The sequence below is a fragment of the Thermobia domestica genome, chromosome 1 (genome assembly GCF_964235325.1).
Source record: "Thermobia domestica chromosome 1, izTheDome1.hap1.1, whole genome shotgun sequence".
NCBI lineage: Eukaryota > Metazoa > Arthropoda > Insecta > Zygentoma > Lepismatidae > Thermobia > Thermobia domestica.
The window spans coordinates 45,205,637-45,231,399 of record NC_137454.1 but is presented as its reverse complement, the minus strand read 5'-3'; the positions used below and the strand labels follow the sequence as shown (position 1 = coordinate 45,231,399).

Genomic DNA, 25,763 nt, shown 5'->3' with positions numbered 1-25,763 from the left:
TTCAAAGATAAAGTTTATCTTGTAACGTCAAATGTGAGCCTTTATGGATTACAGCAAAGGATTGTGCAGTAAACTTCTCAGAAGTTAGCCTAGTTCTGTTGGCAGTGATCAATACAAGTGGCAGGTAAAATATATATATTTATTGTTATTATTACTGTGTTATTATTCTTGCTTTTTCTGAGGATAATTTGGTATTTGTCTTTTGTTAATTGTAAACAAATGACTAGCGAAACTTGATTTGGAATAGATTAAAGAAAAACGTGTTATGTGTATATACAAACCTAGAAACATTATTAAGAATCAGATTACCTTAGAATTTAGCAATTAAGAATAAAACCAGCTTTAATTTGTTAAAAAGCATAGATGGAGCAAAGAATGTTTGGGTGATACTACCATTTCGTACACCAAAACATATGCTTATGTACTCAATTTAATGCAAAAAAGTTTTTATTATTATTATTATTATTATTATTATTATTATTATTATTATTATTATTATTATTATTATTATTATTATTATTATTATTATTATTTGATTTGTTGGGGGGCAGGGCAGCTTTGGGGGGAGGTTCAATACTACAAGCCACTAAGTCTATGTGGTATTGAACGAGTATTATTCGGTATCTGATAAGTATTCCACCTATGTTTCCAGAAAAAACGATTGAACTAGATTCTTTTTATAAGAGGAGTACAGATGAAGTGTTCATGCAACATTAATCATTTCCCTGTTAAACAATTATAATTCTATTGAGAAAGTGTACAAATGCATGTTGAGTTAAGAAGTTTCGGTAAAGTTTCAGATCCGGTGCACCCCCCTTGTCGTAAGTGCCCCCCCCCCTCTGATACACCATATTCCACAGGATATACCTTCATTCCATTCTGGTCGTGAATGTTTCCCTTCAAGATATTACCATATTAACAGGAATTTTATTATGAAATTAAATTAAATCTAAAGTTTTACGTTCTAAAATTAAAGTTTTACGTTCCACGATTATGCCGGCTAGGCTAAAGGAAATAGTGAGAAATTAATGAAATGGTGGAATGAAAAAAAGTAAGATGAAACGGGAGAACTCCGAGAAAACTCACGCACAAGGTGTTTGTAAAGGAGGTTCACTTTGTGCGAGCTGGGACCGAACCAACGATCTCAAGCACCAGAGGTGAACGCTCTACTACTGGGCCACAGCGGCCCAGAAATTTCATTATGTAACTACGTATAAAAAGTAGTTTATACAAATTTGCATTTATGGATCGCAATGGCGGTTCGGTCACCTTCAGCTTGCGCCAAGTGGGTTTTATGGTAGAGAAATGCCATGTGTAGAATTTCTGGTATTCTTCCTTTCCCTCCCACTTTCATCATTCTGCTATTATTATCCATTTCATCTTCAGTCTGCCTTAGCTTTGGTGCATAATCGTGGAACGTTAAATTATAAGTACACTTTGCTTTTATATATATATATATATATATATATATATATATATATATATATATATATATATATATATATGGTGTGGTCCAGAAGTGGGCGTACCTCCCTTTATTTAGTTTCAACAGTATAGTGTTAGTTATGGTAGAATGTCTACGCAGACTTGTTCGGAATATGTCGGCCATACATATTACTTTAGAACAGGGATGCAAATAACCACTGGCCCGGGGCGAGTGATTCATCGGTGCGAACGAGTATTTAACATCGTACCAAAGGTAAATGATTCCTATTGTGGAATCTGAGCTAGTAGCTTTTTTCCTTGGGCTGTAAAATTTTGTTGCTTATTTGCATCCCTGCTTTAGAAAGCCATACATGGGAAATTCTAATACTTTGCTCTCATCGGCCAAAGAAAATCCACATTCTTTTAATTTAGTTCTAACTAAAGGTAAGAGAGAAGGCCTTTTCAAAGAAAAGTGATAGGCCAGGAATTTTTGAATAAGACTATATATATATAGGATTTGAAATGAAATGAAATTTTTTAGTTTATGTCCCACGGTTATGCCGGTTAGGGTAAAGGAGACGGTGATGATGATAGATGAATGAAATGGTGGAATGAAGAAAGTGGGAGGAAACGGGAGAACCCCAAGAAAACCCACGGTGTTTGTCAACCTATATATAGGACTTGTGACTTAAAGTACCATAAAGGATTGTATGGGGGATGGGGAATTCGACGTGGAAGGGGAACTCGACGTGACATTTTGAATTACTATAATGAGATGTCTTTATCTTGAAATCCCTTAAGGCAGGGATGCAAATAACCACTTGCCCGTGGTGAGTGGTTCATCCGTGTGGGCAAGTATTTAATATCATACCAAAGATAAGTAAATGATTTCTAGTGTCGAATGTGGGCTAGTAGCTTTTTTCTTGGGCTAGTAAAATTTTGTTGCTTATTTGCATCCTTGCCTTAAGGCTTAAACAATTAAATTTGGTATTCATTTAAAACAATTAAACATGAAATTCAGAGACTTTTATATTTGACTTGGAAGAGAAGAAAAAGGTAGGAAGAAAAAGACCTGCAATAATAATAATAATAATAATAATAATAATAATAATAATAATAATAATAATAATAATAATAATAATAATAATAATAATAATGACAGTCTCTTTTGCATTTGCTAGAAGAAAGTATTATTTATTTATTTATTTATATACTGTATATTATTTAAATAAGCTGTTAATTACCAGATGCCTCTTGCCCGTGCTTTTTTATATTATTGAATTTCGTAACGTATGATGGTGAAAAATTTAAAAATTGTTTTTAGTAAGTATTTTTGTTTTTATTTTTTTTTTTAGGAAAGTTTATCACGTTACGAGATGTTTGTTTTGGAAAAAGCAACGGGCCGAAAAGCTTATGTAAAGGTTACCTAGCTGTTGTTGTTTTTGATGAAAAAGTTTGTTTTTTTATTTATACAACCTTGACCATGTTGTTACTTTTAATTATTGTGTATGAAAATGTACACTAAAATATAATTTTAATTTAAAAAAAAACTTATGTATTTCCAGGTGCCGAGTATTATATAACAATATAGTGTAAAGTTAACTTACAGTTTAAAAATTTTCTTATTTTTTCTGCAGAAGACCATGGAAGATTTTCAGGTAGTGAAAATGCGGCCCAAATGCAAAAACGCACAACCTAAACTCAAGAGAAATTCTGGAGCATTTAAAAGACGTAGTACACCAGGTAATGACTCGTCTTTCTCTATATTATTATACATTATTATTATTATTAATACCATTATGACTTATGCATAATACCATTATGATCAAATTACACTAGATAAAAATACTACTTTTTAAAAAAAATAGTTTAAAAGTAAGCATACAGCAAGTTTCCAATAAGTTGGTAGATTTTCTAGGTCAGGGTGTACTAGCTATTTCATAGTGCAGATATCTATTTCACGTTCAACCTCGTGACATTCAAGCTTGAACGCCGAAGATAATTAAAATATAAAACCTTTATAATCGAAGATACTTTTATCTGATTTCCTCGTCTCAAATTTCCTCAAGTTATAACTTTTGTCTGGGATTATTCCCTTCATTTTTTCTTTACACCAAGTGGGCTAAAAATGTATATTTAAGAGGCATATATTTTAATAATAGTGCATGTGACTTGTGATCAGATCAAAAAGAGTACTGTAACTTGGAACTTTACATGGGAGGGAAGCAAGCATTAATACTTGGATCCTCTGGGAAAATATGAAATACGTAATCCCCGCCCTAGAATTTAAAAGCTTCATAAGCACTTTTATTACTTCTGTGGAACCCAGTAGGCGTTTAAATGAAGTAAATGGCAGATTATATTTCAGCTTCATCTTAGGGAAATAACATTCCGTTCGTATGATGGGGCAGCAGTAGCATCTTAAATCATTTGCAGTTGTTTTGGAAATTGTATGATGAACCCGTTCCATTCGTCTTTAGTAATTGAGGGGACAATATTTGACACAACTTAAAGCCTTAACAAATATAATATATTGTTTGTTGAGGACGGAATAACTGGAGGGAGTTGTTCCTTGTCTCCACGGCACGAGTACAAACGAATAATCCAATGGAGACCAAAGAAAGAAAATAATGTACTATAAAACAATTTTCGAAGAAAACATTACTAAAAAGACAGATGGGGCAAGGAAGGACAACTAAGACACCAGAGATGGAATGGGTCTGTGAGTCGTGGGTGGTCAAGTGGGTCAAGATTTGTGAGTGGGTCAGTGAGTCGTGGGTCAATAGGACGATTTCTGCGACCCACCACCCACCGTGACCTACTCTGGCCTCACTGACCCACTAGGTATAGAAAGCGTCCAGACGATAGTCAGTCGGGAGACTTTGAATTTAGCACAATGAAGCCGTCATAAAGTTTGTGGTCTCTTTGGAAGAAGAAAAAGCTAAACGTTGTCATAGGTAGTGCTTTCCTTTCTCTTGCCCCCTTTTCTCTAGGACTAGCTCGGGAGAGTAATGCTCCCGGAAGTAGAAACGAGAAACACAGTTCTAATTGGTTGGCGTTATCCACTTCTTGCCACGTTGCATTAAAATAGCAAAAATCAAACACTTACTACTGTCGGCCTTCGTGGCCGAGTGGGCTAGCGCTATATGCTAGTAATAAAATTCTCTTTTGGCGTGAGTTCAAACCCGGCCCGAGGAAGTTTTTTTTTTTTTTTACATTTTTATAACACTTATTAAATTAAAATATGAAAATAATACTTTAAAAAGTTATTTATTTACTTTTGTGCAGATAAATAGTTGTAGTACTTATGTCCTTGTACTCCATGATATAGGGCTCGTTTTGTTCCCCTTGTACTTCATGATATAAATTTTGAGACCAACTTAAAACAACTGGCTAGGATAGCGCGTAAAACAGCTGGCTAGAGTAGCGCGCGGGAAAACGTACTTCCGGAAGTATTACTCTCCCGAGCGGGTCGTTTTTCTCTCTCTCCCTCTCTTTCTCTTCCATCCATGTTTTTAACAGTGTGTGTGCTGGGAGGTGTGTGGGGGGGGGAGGTTGTGTCAAAGAAACAAAATCATTGACAAAGATTTGGCAGCAGTTTGTGTTCAGTTTATTGCCTGTCAGTTATTTTTCAAAGGAGAGGAAAAGCAAACAGGACAATATGAAAAGAAACCGCACACAGGGGCGGCGTAGCTTTGTGAGCAAGTGGTTGTCTTTAGACTGAGGCTACTATATAACTCACTCCGACCCACCGGTCGACTATGCTTAATGCATTGTAGACAGCATCTTCTGAATACTGGTCACTTTGTTTACGTTTTACTTTCAAGACCTCCATTTTCTACCTTTTTCATTTGTTTCTACTTGCTTACCTGAAATGACTATATCTAAGTGAGAAAAGAAGTTTAGGCACTTTTGGATATTGATATACTTCTAATTGTAATACTGTATTAGCGATAGGACTTACTACTTGGCTTTCAAGAGACAGTCGAATTTTACTTTTTTTTTTTTTTTTTTTTTTTTTACGTGGCCTACTTTACTTTTATTTGAGACTTTCAAATTTCATCCTATTTTCCACCGAAAAGTATCTGTAATTCAACAAGGAAATAATAATATGAGTCTTCCAGTTTCAAAACGGCTCTTCTCCATTTACAAAAAATCCCAGAAAACCGAGAAAAACTGTAGGATCGATGAGTTTTGTAGAACTGGAAATATTTGAAGTTTTCCACATGAACACACTGAAGTATTCCCAGTTCTCAAAAACATACAGGGCGGTATTCAGAGAGAATTCGTTAATGAAGGGTTAGTCATGGACTAGTTAGTGGCATACTAGCTCTATACTAAGGAATGTGTACTTTTTGGTATTCAGAGTCTACTTTGAATACAACTAAAAAGTTGATTTGGGTCCGCCTTATGCAGAGTCGTTTTGATCTATGATTAGCGACATACTAAAACTCTGACTACTGCATGAAACACATGTTAGTCGAACAGTTTAGTATGGCACTAATCACACTTCAGAATGACTCTGCATAAGGCCCATTTTGATTAACTAATATAACCTCAAGGGAACCGGATGAGAAAAATAAATGTGGCAACTACGGAAAAGTAGATGTGCGCATGCGTAGTCTGTAAACATGAAAATACATGAAATCCGAAATGTGTTGCACAGGCTAAACCGTGGCTAAAAGAGTACCCTCTGCTCTAGATTATTTAATCACATGTGATTAACTTCGTCAACTACTATGTCCTAATCAGAGACTCTGAATACACTTTTGATAACCATCCGTTAGTCAACCTTGTAGTATGGCGTTAATCAGACTTCAAAACGACTCTGCATAAGGCCCACAGATTCTACATTTTTTCTAAGTTTTGTGGGATTTTCTGTAAATGGCCAAGAAACATTTTGAAACTAGACGACTTGTATATAATTGAAATTCATCGTAATATGGCCCATGACAAACACGTCACCATCTTGTGACGTAAAGGTCGGTTCCACAGCTACTGTAACAGAGCGGTGCTTGAGCAATTAAGAGTATAAACTTAAACTCCGATAAGTGATATTTTCAGAGCCTTGTACTATTATAAGTGTAAACTCTTTAGTCAGTGGAGAGGAGAGCGTGGATCATGGGTCAGAGTTGATGACAATGGGTTTTGGTAGGTGGTGATATAGAGTGGATCATGGGTCCAGTGTGTCGTGGGTCGCGGTAGGTTGTGCATCATGGTGGGTGGTGGATCACCGAGTGGTGGTGGGTCAGTGGATCATGCGTCAAGCTTTCACTGACGCACGCCATCTCTGCAAGACACACTACAAAACAAGAAAAGAAACATCATAAATGGAGGAAATTCAATTGAAGCATACGAGGGCCACTAATTGTAATTTCCGAATTTGGGACACTAATGCTACACGGAATTTTTCAAAAACGACTCTTGGTTAGTATGGACATAAATAAGTTGTGCTACTTTCGCATTGCAAATTTCTCCAAGGAATCCTAAGTTAATTTAGGTTACAGGTTATCCCAAGGCGAAAAAAAAAATCCTGGAGCCTACTCAGTAACATTTTTTATATAATTAAAGATTAAGATGAGCTCCTCCGTGGCTAAACGGTTAGCGTACGCGCCTTTGGCGTGCGAGACCCGGGTTCGATTCCCGGCGGGAGCTCATGTGGTTCGGATTCCATGTTAATCAGTAGGTCCACGTCTCATATAGCCTCGCTGCTGAACGGGACGTTAAGCTCAAACTCAACTCAACTCAATTAAAGATAAAGATGTTATTTTAAAATGTGTTAGCCCCAGGGCCGGCTCTACCGTATGTGCAACACTTGCATTTTCGAGGGGCGGAAAAAATCTATCATAACTATATTATTTAAAATAAATATTTTGTTGGAAACAGATTTCATGATGATAGTAGTTAGATTTACTAAACTCGCCTCCTATTTGAATACTATATTAATAAATCATGGTTAGCTCGCATTAGTTTAAGGTCACATAGTCAGAGCTAAAGCAAATGGTGAAACAAATCCCAGCATGAATTGCTTGATCGTTGTCAAATACAATTACTCAATTCTCGAACAGTAGCGAACACTTGTCCCATTGAGTTAGTTGTTACGGTTTTGACATGAAAACTAATCTTGTCTTTGTCACAAACAAGTTTCTCATTATTGAAGGTAGAAACAAGTTTTTTTTAACAGGTGTAGAAGGAAAATCAAGAAATAAGATAAAAAAAGATAGTTGTACTGGAACTGCAAACTGATATATTGAGATTGATGAAGCTCGATATTGAATTCTATAAAATAAAAAAGGATTATTATCTTTCCTCTGCAGGTGTGTTTGCTTATCTTTCACCAATACAACAGATTATTATTTAGACAAAAACATACAACGAGATTGTATTTTTAGTGTTTAAACCTTTCTGAGTACTAGTGTTTTTACCTCCCCATTCGTTGTTCATGGTGGGGTAGCACAATTAAAATCATGGCATTTAACCCGTTAAGGACCAAGCATATATATTTTTAAAAAAGTTAAGAATTTCTTTCAAATTCCTTTCGTATTAACGACAAGCAGGAATTGCAGTTTGCAGTTTGACAGAATTCATAAGAATCAAGATGAAGCGGGAGCATGAAGGGCCCGTCCTCAAACATCACCAGAACAAAATTAAATTTATAATTAATACATGAGACAGCACTTTGAACAGGCAAAATATGTTTTCGCATTGAGATGAAACGTAACTTTATTTTCGGAGAACATACATTATTTTAATCTCTTTGACTCTTCTTTGAGCATATTAAATATATAAGAGACCTAAAAACGCAGTACAGTTTATGAAATCGTAACTTAAGTAGACTGTCCTCATTTGAGGACAGTGGATCAAACGGGTTAAGATTTGTTCTTTCTGGAGTAAGGGGTCGGCAAATTTCCTAGGGTCGGCTCTGGTTAGCCCATAAGCTTGTATGTACTTTCGTGAGTAAAACACATAAGATTAATGTTTTCTTTACAGGAAGCTATAGTACACCTTATTAATATGACTCATCAAAACAGATTTAGCTGCTGTCAATAGTATATAACTGTTGCCTGGTTGGTCAATATGGCCAGATACATAGTTTACTTAATTCGGAGACATAAGGAGAAACAAAATTATATTTGATATTCTGCCAGACAATAGTCTTGTACTTTAATTACATTTGTTATGATATTCAAGTGAAATCGTCCCAAGAAGGGGCTCACTACTCCAGGGGTAAAAGTGAGGGAGAACGCGGGAAGACGTTGTCCGTCTCGCTTCCATAAAATATCTATTGCATCCCCCTACTTCCTGATAAAAATATAATGGGCATAGATAGGCAAGGGGGACAGTGTGACGTCATGCGTCCCCCTACCTCTTCAAATTCATTTTTACCCCTACACTACCCTATTTTCCAAGAAACTTATAAATTATTTTTTTATATATAATTATTGGCAAATTGGATTCCAGATCAGAAGAGCCCGAATAAAAGGACGAGGACAGAAAATCCCGAATGAAAACGGCCTCGTGACAAAATGGTCCGAACCGAAAGGGCTACGGTCAAAAGAGCCCTGGTAAAAAACGGTCCCACGGCCAAAACTTCTGAGATCAAAGCAGGAGTGGAAATCAGGCAGACATGAGAGGCTGATATTCTCTTAGTAAGCTGCATTGTTAGTCCAAAAGAAGGAAGCATATCAGTGGTCGTTTGGTAAATGTGTTTATAAAATACAGTACTGTATCCACTATGAGTTTTTCAGTATTGTAGAATCAATCGTATTTTTTCCAGTTTTTTCTCCATCAATACACATACACCGTAAATAAATTTGTAGTTTGTGTGATATGTAGTGTGCTTGATTCAGCATACGATATTTCGTTCAACTGAGTGTCACTGGAGCAGCTTTGGTCGAAACGTCTCTTTTTGGTAAAGTAAATTTATTGAATACTGTTTGAAATTTTAACGATTAAAGAGATGCTATACAATTCACGGGCTCTAAAATAGTTATTTCATTTTAAGCGATTTTTTCATTATCTGACACGGTGGCTCAGTGGTAGAGGGTTCACCTCTGGTGCTTGGGGTCCCGGGTTCGAACCCAGCCCTGGACAAACACTGTGTGCGTGGGTTTTCTCGGGGTTCTCCTGTTTCCTCCCACTTTCTTCATTCCACCATTTCACTCATTACTCATAATCACCGTCTCCTTTAGCCTAACCGGCATAACCGCGGGACGTAAAACAAAGATTTCATTTTTTTTTTTCATTATCTGACCAGGTTCCGGGCCATGGTGAACGGTTAACATGGAGTTCACTGTATTACCTCTTCTTTCAAATGATAGTTTGTTGGCGTACACGGTCATCCTTAATTTTCTGGACATGTCCTACGTTTTAATCTTGCGTCCTATTGTTCGGATATAATGCCAAAATGCCATAAATGTATTTATCTATTTACTGTTTCACATTGTTAAACCGGATATTTTATCGAGTGAACTGTAGGAACATGACTAACTTAGTATAGAAGAACTATGTGAAATGTGTGCTATTGTACTAAAACTAGTGATGGGCAAATTCCCGGGAAGATATTTTTCGGGAATATTTCCGGGAAGATTCTCAAAAATTGGAATTTTCCGGCAATTTACGAACAATCACAATGAAAATTGCATTCTGTTACTATATTATGATTTCAAAGTTAAATTCGTTTTTTTTTTATCACAGTATATTATTATTGTTGTCTCCAGAGGATTCTTTAAAATGTATATTCTGAATTGTATTATATTATTTTATTAATATTTTATTTAGAGATTACGCATAAATGTATGTTTACTTACAGTATGTTCTATGCAAGTAAATATGTGGAAAAAATGGTATAGTAAGACCACATACTTTTACACCGCTAAACAGTTTAAATTTATATGTAAGTAGAGTTTCAAAACTTGACTCTACTAGTGATATTATAAACATGTCTCAGCATTTTATCAACATTTGCGCATACATACTTATGTTCACAATATTTGCAAGATACTGAGTTATCTTTATAATTTTGCACATGATATTGCCTCACACGACTTTTCTTCTTACCTATTTCTCCAAATTTCATGCATTAATTCACATGTAAGAGAAGTCCGAGTACCTCTTCAAAAATTCGAGTTAGAGACAGGAGACAGACCGACGTCTGTTACTATCGGTGGTTCGGGATGTATTAATAGTACTTCATTACTATTTCTACATAATTTCTACATTACTTTACAAATTGGTTCCTTTTCATCATTTGTAAATTAGTACTTTTCTACTTTTTAGTACAAATGGAAATGGAACTTTAAAAATCATATTATTAGTTATATAAAGTACAGTCAACGAATTTTAATTTTTTTAAACCTCAAAATGATTTAAAACCTAAAAGTAAATTATAATAAATGAAAATAAAGTAAGTAGTTATATAGTTCTTATAATTTGGAAGATAAAGTAAAGAAATGGATATAAATTCCTTCCCGGGAATTTATATGCCAGGGAAAAACCCAGGAATATTCCCATTTTTATTTTCCTTCCCACCGGGAATATTCCCACTGCCCATCACTAACTAAAACTAGATAACAGTTATTCAACACGTTGCTTACTAAATTTTAAATAGCCCTTTAAATGCAAGAATACAAGATTCTTTCATGACTTGACGATCACTGCAAGCATTAGTTTACTATAGCTAACTTCACTGTTCGTTAATACTTTCTAAGAAAACAGTAAATACATAAATAACTGTTAAAAGACACTGTGCAAAAATATTTCCATATTATTTGTGTTATTTTGAAGATTATGAGGATATGGATATAACAGTACCTGAAGGACAAAGAGACAGGGCTGTAGTAGCTCAGTGGTAGAGTGGTTCTTGATTTGATTGCAGCTCGCACCAAATAAAGTTTTATGCTGGACAAACACCGTGTTCGTGGGTTTCCTAGGTTTCTTTTTCGTTTCCTCCCACTTTGTTCATTCCACTATTTCATTCACTGTCATCATCGCCGTCTCTTTTAGCCTATCCAGCATTACCGTCGGATGTGAAAAAAAAAGATTTCATTTCATTTCTGAAGAGCAAAGAGTTAAATAGAATCTTCATAATTTTGCAAATAAAATTTTTCTTGTTAAAAAGAAAAGGTATTGAATAGGGTTTCTGGGCTAGAAAAATCAACAGCAAAGAATGTGTTCGGTAAAATTGCCTTTCTTTCTTTCTCTTTTTTTTCCCCACAAATCAGACATTAAGATCTTCTATGGTTGTCCTCGATTGTCCTATCGCAAGATTTCGGCAAATCTTTCACCGTATTTGTAATGAGTTTACATGAAAATTCAGTATTACTAATTGGAATGTGTCTGTCTATATGATAGCAATGAAAATGTCAATGCTATCTAAGCGCTCAATTAAAATCTTATAGCCTTACTGGAATGTTCTTACAAAAAAGAAAGAAATGTTGTAAATGCCAGTGAATTATCAAAAGTCTCTCATTTTTTTTTTTTTTTTTTTTTACAGTCTATACAAGCGACTCAGATTCAGTAGATGTTCTCACAAGCTCCCGTCCTCTGACTGAAGACGATGTAAACTTGGTAGCAGAACAGATCGAGGAAAGCTGGAGGATGTTAGGATTAAGACTTGGTTTCTCCGACGAAACTCTTGAAAATCTCGAATTATGCAATCCAAAACAAGGAAAAAAACAGGTAAATTGCATTCGTATAGAATATTATTATAATGGCTGTAATGATTCAAGAACAATTTTCCTGGAGGAAAATAAATAACCGTAGAACTATATACCGTATTGCTCCAAATATAAGCCTCCCCTCTACAACCGAATATAAAACTTTTCAACCAAATGTCTCTACCAAGACTAGAAGCAGGTGTTGCTCGCACCAAAAAAGAGAGTGTTAGCGACTATGCTACGCGTGACCACTCGAAGAAAGAAAAGAAAATACCCGTAATAATTTATCGGCGGATTTAGAGAAATATAATTTAAGTAGGTATACATTTTATCCTAAATACAATATATACAATACAATATATATTGAAAAATTAAGGTTACAATTATGTACTTATAGCTACTATAAAATAGCTTACTAATAACAGGGTGTCTACTAGTCTGGAAAACATGGAAAACCTGGAAAAGTCAGGGAATTTTATAATTTTTGGAAAAGTCAGAGAAATATCAGGGAATTTTTTGTACATTCTAGAAATTTTTGGTAAAGTTAGATTATTTCATTGCTTTTACATGTTATCTGCACAGTGTTCGGAAAACGACTTTTTGCTACAGCAGAAGTCATCATACAATGGACTTTTGAAAGGGGTTGGCAGCCCTTGCGTCTGGAGCTCATGGTTTCTGATCTCCACGTTAAAAAAAAAAAATGATGCTCATGTCCATGGGTGTAGCTAGGCTATTGCAACTGTTGACAACAATAAAGTCCTAAAGAACACTTGTTCTGATCTTGTTGATTTTAATGTATGTTAGGATAAGTTACAGAATAACTATGTACGGTTAACTCAATTTATAACATAATGCGTACTTACATTAGCTAGATTTAAAACTATTCAATTTCCTCCATATTCCATTTTCAGTGTATTTTTGCGTTCCGCATGTCTTTCGTGATTATTATTATTTTGCAAGTATATCTGTGAATATTTTTGGTAACTTTTTAATAAGACCATTTTTTGTAGCGAGTGCTCATATTTTTCTAGAGAACGTGAATGATGTAGACAGCGCTCAGCGATTATTACCACACTTGAAGAAGTATGTCGATTCAGTGTCAGGTACCTAGTAATCGAGAACCATCTTGTGACAGCTTTAAAATTGTTAAAATCATGTATGAAAGATTCTTTGTTTGGAGCTAATTTAGCTTTCAAACAAACCGTTGCTGCAGACACTCAACGTTTTCTTACGAAATTTCAGTCAGACTCACCAATTTCTTTATGGTGAAATACTTAAACTTCTGAAGTTCCTTATGATTAAGTTTGTTTTAAAAATCCATTATGATTGAAGCAGCAAATTCTGAAGACCTGATGAAAGTTTGCCTAGAAGATTGAGGTAAAGATCTGTGTTCGGCTAAGCAGGTTAATATCAGATTTGCAACACGTATACCATTAAAATCAGGTAAGTTATCTGAACTGGATATCTTTCGTTTTCGGATGAATTGTTTGCATATTTTAACAAGTTTTTGTAAGAAGATTCTGTGTAAATTGCCATTGCAATACAGACACTTTTATGGTGCCGCATACCTCTCTCCCGGGAAACAAATAACCGTAGCATCGGAAGTGCTTGTAGAGAATCATCATTTGTCTGGGCCTGCTGCTGATGAAATCAGGATTCAGTTATCACAAGAATGAAGAATTTTGACGTGAGTAAAGATCGTTTATATCACTTGTGGTTCTTCATTCTTTATAACACTAACACCAGTGGCGGCGCACAGTGCGTCGACCAATGGACAAAAATGAGAAAAGAAACAATTTTCTTCGGACTTGCAAATAGCACGGAATGAAGCAGAAACGATTCACAAGACAGAAATCTCTAGCCACAAACTGATTACAACCCGTCAGCCTGCAGAGGGCGCGCTCAAAGTTACCACATTAGACCGACCCGAGTCAAGATGACACTCTTACAGATGTGACGTCACACTATATTAGACCGACTTGAGTCATTATCTCCACAGCGATCGCACTGGTGTTTCAGACCAAAGCAAAAGGTGAGACTTTTTGTCACTAGTGGGCAGTTATAGCACAGGTACGTTCTTTCCTTTACGACGAAAGATTGGTAATCATTTTTTACTGGTATATTTGGAATATCTCCAAAAAGCCTAAACACGTCTTGAGATCTCTGCAGGAATATCTTCCTTTAATGATTTCCTTTGGATTCAGCAATAGTGTGTGTGCAAGTGTTCGCAATATTGACTGTAATTAGTGAAATTGCGAAAGAAAACACCATGCAAAACAAGGACATTTTTGAAAGATGGATAACAACCACCAGTGCTAGTCGGAAGAAAGCGGATACTATGCAGGCTATTTGTAGCCGTTATAAACTTGAAGACTCCACGGAAGATGTGTACAACAGTTTAGAGAAATTTAGTAAGTTATCAATATGACCTTGAGCAAAATAAAATGGAGGATGTCGCACAGAGTTTCGTCGGTTCTCCTAGCTAAAAATAAAGAGTGGTTTGATCGTGCATGTACACTTCCGGACTATGTCTCAACAGTGATAACTGCTCGGTATCACAGCAACGTGAAGACCGATGTAGCTTGCTCTACTCGCGGTAGAACCAGTAAACAGTTTGCAGAGTGTTCAGTAAAATCAAAGGAAAAGAGCTTAGATCCTCTTGTAGCGACTAAATCGGCAGAGGAGCTTGATTTTGCTGCCAAAGAAGCAGCAGTGAAATTAAATACACCAAGAAATGACGAATAGTCCAAAGGATTGTCGGTTATGCGGAAGAAGCTTTAGAAGCCCTCCACAAAGTCTTCCGTCACATTAGGCTACATCTTATACGGAAAACTTCTCTCTTCAATAGTTATTTAGAGTTGATGAAACATATCCTTATTCTATCTGACTCTATTGTCTCCTCCAAGATACAACGCAAAGAAAAGGAGGACAGATACGGATCTGGAAAGTTATTTCAAAACTGATGCCGCTGATGCTGTCCAGCTTCATAATTCTGTCGCTATGGAATTTGATAACTTTGACAGTGATGGTACTGACTGATCTTTAAAAAAAAGAAAAAAAACTCTAGAACTGTTTCAGGCATTTCATGCACTGCTTTTCATTATATTTTAGTGTCATGTAGTTTTGAGTCGTATGGGTTCGTGTTTACGAGTGCCGTAAACAGTAAGGGCCTTATTCATAGTCGTTTTGACGTATGTTTAGCGTCATACTAAAGGCCTGACTCCTGCAGGAAACATATGTTAGTCGAACTCTTTAGTATGACACTGATCACGCGTCAGAACTACTCTTCATAAGGCCTTAAATGTCTAGCTTAATTTTTTTACGTCCCTGAACGGGATATTATTTTCTATATCAGTACATTTGTCAAGTTCGATAACTTCAAGAACAAATTTGCTTCAGTATAAGTGAGCAAAGAACGCCTTGCGACACAATAAACATGTGATAAAAGCTTCAGTATGATTTGTTTTATTTTTGTCCATTACTCCCATATGCTCGACGCACTGTGCGGCGGTTGGACGTTAAAAGTGAGGGGGCAAGACATGATCTGAATATTTGTATATAAATGTTAGTTTTCCTGGTTGTTTCTAACATTTTGTTTGACGAAAGGTTGTATAACTAATAGGATACTATATTTTCAGTTAAAATACCGTATATCGTATATAATAGTTTATTAAGTAAATTGAGAAGAACAACGCAAGTAGATACTAGCCCTTTGTACTCTTAAACAACGAAAGTGTAAGAAGAGATTTGATTCCTTGCTCATGAACATCTTAAAATTCTGTCTGGAAAATTGTGTGATCAGATTATTTAATAAATTTGCAAAACAAATAAATAGAAAGGATAATATTAATCATAGTAATGAATAATGATGCTTGTTTTGCAAAAGTTATATTGAAACTGAGGATTAATGAAAAACTTAATATTTAATTCCACACATGCTATTAAATGTATGTTATTACTCTTAGAAAATGAAAGACAGTAAATACTACAAGCATATGCTACGACATTTAAAGAAATATTTGCTTTTGCAACTTCTTGAAATATGTTCGTTGCCATTAGGTGCAGATTTCACTTTCTTGGAACACATCAAAACACAACAATACTTACAATCCACACTTCAGTTATACAAAATAAACTTAAAACCTAGAATTATGTTCAATTTACTAAATTTTATTGTATATACACTCGTACATCCTTAAACACAACACTTCACTCGTATATTACACAACAAAACAATGGAAAAGGTAGAAGTTGTTTCTTATCACGCTCTTTTTAATCGATATTCCTTACTTTAGAAAGAAGAAAAGACATTTTAGGAACTGTCAATTTTTGTGCAATTAAAGAATAACTTGTGAAATAGGCCCTACTTTTTTGCATAATGTTCTTTCGATTAGCTTCAAAGCGGCTCACTAACATATCGAGCCCTTGTAAGAAGAAATGAAAGTATGCTGAAATTGTGCTCCAATAGGTTATTTTTGGGGGTTATTTTCTGTGGCGATTAAAACGCAATTACTGTAGCTTTCTTTACTCCACGGGAAGACAACCAATACGTATTCACGCAACAGCAAATATTATATGGCAGCATTTTTTCCTATTAATCAGTAACACATACAAAATCGTTACATTTCCAAATGAAACTATATACATTAATTGGTTACTTAAAGAAAAGTGCGGGGGCAACTGCCCCCTTTGCCCCCCCTAATCGCCGCCCATGACTAACACCAACAACTTTTCAACGTTCGTTAAGAAAATTCTAGTTTTATCACACAGAAACGCTTCTGTTGAAGAGGCCGCGGTGGGTCAATGGTAGAGCGTTCCTCTCTGGTGTATGGGGTTCATGATTCGATCCCAGCTCGCGCCAAGTGAGCTTTGTGGTGGACAAACACCGTGTGCGTGGATTTTCTTGGAGTTCTCCCGTTTCATTCCACCATTTCATTCATTTCTCATTACGAGTATCGCCGTCTCATTTAGCTTAGCCGGCATAAGTGTGGAACATAAAACTTAAAGATTAAAAGCTTCTGTTGAACGCATTTTCTCATTGAATAAGAAGTTTCTTGTGGATAATCTACACGAAGAGTCTTTAGTTTAGTAGAGAATAGTACATGACGCTATCACGTCCCACGGAGGTGTTCAGGCAACGCCAATCTCAGAACAATTAATTCATGCAGCAAGAAATGTAAATGCCAAACGGAAAGAGGCTCTCCGAAGGAAGTAGACAACAACTGAGGCAGAGAAAAATCGTTCGAAAGAAAGAAACAGCAGTTGCAGAGTAGAAGAAATGAAGAAAAAGAGGGAAAATGTTCTTGAAAAGGCAGCAAACGAAATCAACGAAGTTGAGCATATGAAAAATCTGGTAGATTTTAGTGTTCTAGATTATAAAAATATTCTGTATTTAGTATTCTACATTGAAATAATAAATATAGAATATTTTTATACCCTAGAAAACTAAACTCCATAATGTTTATCAGTATTTGTATCTCGCAACGATATTCTTGTTAGAATCCATACAGGGTGACCCAAAAGTAGGTAAACAGTATCGTACTGCTCAGCTCATTGGATTTTATATAATTTCTTATTTTTATCCATCATGTAGACTTAGTTTCTTTATTATTTGTTCTTAATGTGTTTTTACTTACGTCTTATGCTCGGAAGAGCCGAAGGAAATAAACCTATAAACAAGAATGTTATACTTGATCAATGTAAGGGTGTATACCTACTTTTGGGCCACTCTATACATCTGTGTGTATTGCTGTGTATGTATTAGCCCTATTTCATGTCCTTGAATAATAAAAAATCTAATAGAAGTAAATCACTTGAATAATCCAGTTTATGTAACTCACTGTGCCTCACAAGTACATTGTATGAACTGTAAAATCCTTATACTCATTTTTGTGTATTATTGTGTTAGTTTTGTCATTTACACTTTTTTGTATTTGGAACGAATATATATTAGTTGTAGTGAAACAAGGAGCAGAGGAGGTAGCTATATGGGGAGATAGGAGGACATCAAAAAATGCATTGTATTAAACAATATTGTTCCTGCCAGGGATCAATAGGTACTTATTTAGGCGTTGTTTATATTTTTATAACAGCTGTCGCAACTAAGAGAACAGATTTTATAAAACTACAAGTGTTTAGAAAATAGGGATACCTAACTTCACTAAAATATAGTCTGGAAAATTTTCTGTCTTGGTCTGGAAAACCTGGAGAAGTTTTGGAATTTTATTTGTCTGAAATAGTAGACACCCTCTAATAACTAGCTGCACAGTATTTGTTAAGTACAAAATTTGACTATTCACCATCATCTTCCCTGTCACTACTACCTTCACTTCTGGTACTTACTCCATCACATTTACTGCATTATCGTTATTTCAAAATGAGAAATTAGCATATTTTTAACAGTATACGATATGATGATTTCTCACAATTTTCGTAAGGGCGCGATTATAAGACGCATCCTACTTTTTCTCACAATTAAAATTTGTATAAAATATGCAACTTATATTCGGGCCAATACGGTAAGCAGTGGCGGCTCGTGGTACTTGTACTTAAGAGGGCTGCATAAAACAAAACACCTTATTTAGAAATTAATTCCACACGATGGTCCATCCTTGTAGTAAACTTTTCGATAACTCTATCATTGAAGTTAGGGATCTTTTCAACCATTTCCTTTTCTATTAATAACATGGCAAATACCGTTAACCATTCTTCTTCCCTTGTATTTCTTAGAAAAGTTTTCACTCTTTTAAGGGTAGAAGAGCATCATTTAGGTTCACTTGTAGTTAGGGGCAGTGTTATGAATATTTTCAAAAGTTTTAGTACTTCAGAAAAAGTGAAAGCAAAACTATTGTTTATAATATACTGGAGGAAATTCACAGCACCATCAAGTTTTCTGATCTCTTCTCTTGCATAAACTACACTAAGTTCAGTATGAAGTTCATCTTTATCAAAAACAGGAAAGAGCTCTGTACATTTATTGAAGATTTCTTCGGGAAAGGAAGCACTAAATTGATCAAAATTGGATTTCTGCAGAAGTGAAGATACATAAGTGGTCTGTAAAATGGAAGCGCAGGTTTACTTACTTTAAAATAACGTCACACTTCTTTGGCTGCGTTTCCTCTTGACTGTGTATTTAAAACAATTCTCTTTTGGTTTTGATTTTATGTTTCGGTATCAACTAGTCCCTGATTTTATTAATTTCAGTAGTGAAAGCAGATAAATATGACTGAACTTTTCCTGCATCTATATGATATCTATGTAGTTGGTTATGTAGAATATCTAGTTGTTACGTAACTAAATTTAAAAAAATAGACAGAAACAAAATTCTTCAACTCAGTAAGCATTCGGGTATATCTCTCTCATTACAAGGCAGACGATTCATTTATTGTTGTAGTGCTTGATTCTGACAAAATTTGAAAGCATTCTTTTAGTTCTTCCTGCTTTTCATACATCACATTAACAGTCCTAGATTTAAAATTTGATCTGGTTGGCCCACGTTGGGTATCCGCGTTGCAAAACAGGAATCTAAAACTGCTGTTCTGTTATGAGAACGAGAAAAAAACCGGGATAGCAGAAAAATTAGAAAATAATATTCTGGCTATAGTGTTTTGTCTGGTGGCTCTTTCCATTACAAAATGCAATTGATGAGCAAAACAGTGCACAAAATAAGCATTAGGATACACCTCTCTCACTTTGGCCTCGACTCCATTTATAGCCCCACTTACTACAGGTGCGCCAATAAGAATGCCATTCATAAAAACGAAACAGATCACTCTAAAAGAACTGCAGAAAAATCTAATTGTATAGTTTCTTTTTCACTTGTCTTTTGGAAACACTGATATAAAAGATAAAAACCACAAGTAACACCACGCAAATACTGAAAGAATTAAATATAATCGCATTTTCAAAGAATTAAATATAATCGAATATTGCACAGAATAAATCAGTTGCCTACTAGAAACACCCCGCCAGCAGACAAACTCCAAACAACATAAGTATACTCAGCGTTGCTAATCAAAGAAAGACGGATTATGCCACTTGAAGCTAAAATCACAAACTAAAGTTTTCTATAGAATTGGCCAGAGGATATTTCGCTGGAGTTGGCAAGCCTGAATATACGTATTCATCCCTGATCAAAGCAGACGAACACAAAATGAGAGGAGCGCGCTTGCGCAAACTGTCAAGCAACCGAAAGGACTGCATGTAAAGCAGTCCACATGTTACCAGTATACACGTGCTGAAAAGAGGAGGAAGTAGAATCACAGCATTGTAAGAAAGGCCAGGCGAGATTGTACTGACAGTCCCAGGGGGTGAAGTGGAACAACAAATGTGCTTCAAGGAGGTGAAAAATTGAACAACAAAACGCGCGTAAAAAGGGCATAAATATAAAGATTGACTATTAAGTTTCGAATCGGAAATATGGAATTACGTTGGTGGGGCTGCAGTCCTGCAGCCTTCCCCCACGGGCCGCCGCTGACGGTAAGTAATAAACACAGAGGAAATCTTCCTGAGCACTAACAATTGGAAACATCATTAGATAAGTTTCTCAATTTAATCGCAATATATTCCATAAATATTGGAGATCCATCATACAAAACTGTATCAAATTACACTCAATTAAAACATACATCTTGGTATTCAATGGTACAAGGTCCAGAAATGTTAATGTAGTACTGTAGAAGTCAATGAATCCATATCGTAACAATAATTTGCAAATGTCTTAGAATGTCATATTGATACGATTGCATAGTCACGAAATAAAGAACTTTTTCTTGCAAGTAACAGAAGAGAGGGAAAATATTTCCAACACTGCTCACGTGATTGAACTCGACCGAAAGAACTGCTGCTTTCACTTGAGATCTGCAAATAAACGGTTTTACCTAAATTCTTTTCGCTTGTCTCTGAAGTAGTACTACCAAGTTGAAAGCGAATTCATCAGAAAAAGTACATTTTTGCTAGGAAATTTTAATACTTCTCTCTCTTATTTAAATGTTTGTGAGAGTATCCAAACTAAAGAAACGTTACTTAATTGTAACTCAAATGAAACGTAACTCGTATTTCTACTTTAATTAGAGTTTGAGTTTTAAGCGTCAAAAGTAAAAGTTTACGATTTTGGCAGAGGAGGAAAATCTTATAAAGGGAACACGTTTCAAATTCAGTTTTCTGTCAAACCAATGGCGGTCGAGTTGCAAAAATTTGGTATGAGCACTTATTTTGACATACTGAATACAATTAAGGAAGAAAAATGGAGTGTCTTCCTGCGTCGTTCGAACGTTTGCTTGTAAGCTATGCTTTTTATTTCTCCCTTGTATATTTGCTACCAAACTCTGAAAACAATCTGTCCAATTTTCCAAATCTAAAATACCATATAAACAACTAATTTGAGGTTTAGCAAGCGTGCGTAACGGATCAGTTTAGAAATGCAACATTCTATGTATTAGAAACAGAAAGACAAAAGATGAATAACAAATAACAAGAATTTTAGGAATGATTCAAAAATGCATCAAATGATTGCGATCTTCGCCAATAACTTGTGGATCAGGGGTCACAAAAGTTTTGAACGGTCCCTAAATAGAGTTTCGTATTTTTTACAGAATAAGCACATCATACTGAGTTAAGTGATAGTTTGGGTTTGGCTACGCTATATATAGTTCTCTAGATATAAGGCCTACAAGAAAATTTATGATTGAAATATATTGGATCTTTTCATGCATTTTTGGATGAGGGGCCACAAAATTTTTCAACGGCCTCTAAATCGAGTTTTCGTATTTTTACGAAATAAGCACTTCATACTGAATTAAGTGATAGTTTAGGTTTGGTTACACTATATGGAGTTCTCCAGATACACGTAAGACCAGAAGAAATTTTTTGCCTGAAATATATTGGATCTTTTGAACTAAAAACGGAAATGATTTAAACTTACGTTGCCTTCAATAACATTCTAATGCATTGTATTATTATTATTATTATTATTATTATTATTATTATTATTATCTATTGCCTACCCATTACCAATCTTTACTTTACTCCAGTGGTTCCTGACTGATGTAGCGCGACAGTGGTATGTCGCGCAGTCGCATAGGGTGTCACGAAATTTTACTCTAAAAGTCATAAAGCATTTAATAATTAGTTATAAACTTTGGGACACACACTATACCTGTGAACGCCTCCAGCAGCAACCACAATGTTCAGTACTACGTAATCACTACTTCATACAGACATAGTGTTATGTTACTATAATCCATATTATTATTAATAAAAATTTAAATAAGTTTATCGTGATGATGTGGATATTCAATAAAGTGTGTTGTCAGTTGTTGGGATGTTAGGAACCTCTCTTCCACTACGCCTTATATCACATCCCTAATAAGAATATTCCTTCCCAAATAATGTCCTAAGCACCTTGGTTTCCTCTTTCTATCACCAACATTGTTCTCTTCATTTGTCCCACATGTTCCATGTAATATGTATCGATTTATTTTTAAGTCGTAGTACAGTAACACTGCTTGTTTGTCTTATGGACTAAAACATTTTCGTTTGGATCTTCATTTCAACCTTGGAGATTATCGTTTTTACATTTTATCTTCATCTTATATTTTGGTTATTCTATTTTTGGCTTCAGCCATGTTCTGTATTAACATTTGACTTCGTATAATACAGATGATGTAAGCAGTTGCAAGATTTATTACAGGTTTCTAATAGTATCCTAGACTTGGCGTAATTACCTGCACGTGTTGGTAAATACGCCACTTTGTGACACTTTTCTCTTTTACCTTGGGTACAAAATAGAAAAAGGCTACACGCGGAAAAGGCTACTCTGCAACGCACATTTGTTGTTCTTTGTGTTTCATGAAAATTAAGACCATAAAAAATCCAACACCCTTAACATGGTGAATTTACCTGCACCTACCTTAGTTTCAGTTGCAGTTTTTCTGTTATATAATGTGTCAAGTAATACTTGAGGTTCATAACGTCAACGTCCAAGCCATAATATCCATCACGAGAGAGTTTAAGTTGAAAAATTGTTTACTTACGCTATACTTATCATAGTCTGGGTTTTGGCTACCTCCTCGCCCCCAGTTTTTATGTTCTAGACTGACTTTTATATTCAATATTTCTTTATTCGTTGTTTTTCGGTGTTTGACATTCGATATTTTGATATTTTTGCATGTCTATATATCGATTATGTTTTGATATACAGATCTGGAATAGTTAAGTAACATGCAGTAATAACATTATTCTAAATAGAATATGAATATAATAAAACAATGTATTCATTTATTTTTCAGATAGCACATCAAATGATGAAAACATGGTCACAACTGCCAACAGCTACCATTGGAAGACTTGCAGTCACCTTATGGGAAATGGGAAAACATAAAATTGCTCAACAACTGCCTCCATAGATGAAAAAGAAAAAGTGTACTTTATAAGACTAAAATTACCACATCACGTCTATTGCTATAAGTTAGATAATGGTACAAATGAACAAAATTCTTTAGCAAACAAACGTTGACACACTTCCTTGCAGCACTCCCTATGTAGGCTAATAGTGAACATGGTTAGGAAATTGCAAAAATAAAATTGAAAAATACGTTGGTCCAACGTAGGTCAAAGTGTGCGTTGACCAACTAATAATTGCCGTCATTTATCCAACACTATCGACCTAACATTCTAATTCCAATTTCACATATTATGTACTGACTACATTGGCAAATGCTCGGCAAAGTGGACAATTATTATGTAGTTACGTTAGTAGTTGGCTATATTATCGTTTCTCACTCTTGGTCCTACTGTTTGCGCTATTGAGCTTGCTTTCAAAATTGAATCATAGTCAACATTAGCTCGTCAGATTCATTTCAAATTTAGTCAGCTTTAAAACCAATAAAACATATTCAGACCTATCGCAAACGGATGTCTATTTTCTATTCTACTCACCTTACTAACCATCCATGTTTAAAACTGCTCTATTAGTATATTTCAAGTATTTTTGTAGTACTAGAGAATGTACAATCTTGATTTTTCTTTTTAAAAAACACTGTCCAATCATCTTTTTAAAGCGATTTTGTCGCACCCATACATTAGAAATTATATTACTTTAACTTGAAGAAATATCTCAATTGACCAAAGGCTTGCAGTAGTCCCATTTGATTCCATGTATAAACAACAATACAAATCTTTTCAGACAGTAGTAGGTGGCCAATTTTTTAACAAGACTGTACATACGAGAGTAAGAATAGTTACATTCCCATATTAAGTGTAAAATCTTTTTGAATTCAGTGTTGGGCAAATTTCAACTGAATTAACAATTGTAAGTAATTGTCAACTGTTAATTGCAGTTGGCTCTTAACTAATGAGAATCAATTGCAATGAACCAATCAATTGAAAGTAATTGATGGAAAGCAATATGGTTTACAAGTAATTGAATTGTAATTACTTTCTACAACAATTACTTTCAATTGGTTGCTTTATTGCAATTTTTTTTTTTTTTTTTACTGATTAATGTCCAATACTGTAGACTGTACATATATTACGTCGTACAGCTCTTTTCATGTAACAGCATAAAAGAACATTCGTCCCCTAAAGTTTTGATTTGATTTTGAGTTCAGTGCCCCTTTCAGCAACGAGGCTATATGAGACGGAACCTACAACTTAACGTGGGATGCACACTACATAAGCTCCCACCTGGAATCGAACTCGGGTCTCCCATGCCAAAGGCGCGTACGCTAACCGCTTAACCACGAGGGAGCTCTCGATCTCTAAAGAAAAAATGGTGTGGGGAAGGGTAGATCTTAGAAAACAAAATAGCAGACAAAAGTACCGGAGTTTTGCCAGAAAGAGAGCCGGGAGTGATAACCACGGGATGGGAGTGAATTGTTGAAATCACTGAGTCAGGATTAGGTGTCAAAAGTACTAATTGAAAAGAAACGCGGAAAATGAAACAAGAAATAATTGTGGTTGTACGAGAATTGATAACGAGTCGCATGCTGCAAAGAGCAAGTCTATGCTTTTAAATAACATGCCACATTTTAGGAATATATAAGTGATAATTGCAAGTACTATTTCCATCATTTTTACAGACGCATGAAAAAGACACTGTCAATGTTTATCTTCCTGTTCTAGACATATACATTATATCAGTTCGGAATTTATTCCTCTCTCATGTATCTTACAATGTTATTTATTACCAACTCCTTTTTACAATAAAACATTTATTTTCATCAGAAACGTTTCGTTTCATTGCTGTCTAGTATTGGTGTCAAAATAAGCAATATTCAGTAATGGAAAGTCATTTAAGATTATTACTTGCACCACATGTTATGTCGCAGGGAATATTTCAACCATTCAGAATGAAATCTCAGCGAAATTAAATTACCCGCTAATTGTATGAATTCTCGTATTGGTAGTCGTTGTTTTGGTCGACAGTCGCTGTTTTAGTAAGTCACTGTTTTTATTCTCGCTGTTTTGGTTAGTCGCTGTTTTAGCAGTCAATGTTTTGTCTATAAGCCGTGTGCATGACAGACAGATAGATGCCTCCTGAGAAGGATTGAACTATAAACATAATAACGGCATTGAGTATATTGAGTAACGGCAAATGGCAAATGGTACAATTAACAAGTTTCAATTTCTCCTTTGCAATTAAACAATTAAATATTTCAATCACTCTTTTGCGGTTAACAA

The 25,763-nt window shown here is 35.2% G+C and overlaps 1 protein-coding gene across 1 annotated transcript; it reads left to right on the top strand.

Annotated features, from left to right (window-relative positions):
• LOC145684794 (uncharacterized) lies at window positions 1-24,899 on the top strand. The gene is made up of 4 exons (XM_081757167.1): window positions 1-124; window positions 3,063-3,168; window positions 11,921-12,105; window positions 23,372-24,899. The coding sequence occupies exons 2-4, from the start codon at window positions 3,069-3,071 to the stop codon at window positions 23,486-23,488; spliced, it is 402 nt and encodes a 133-aa protein (XP_081613293.1). The 5' UTR covers window positions 1-124; window positions 3,063-3,068; the 3' UTR covers window positions 23,489-24,899.
• Window positions 24,900-25,763: the final 864 nt, after the last annotated feature.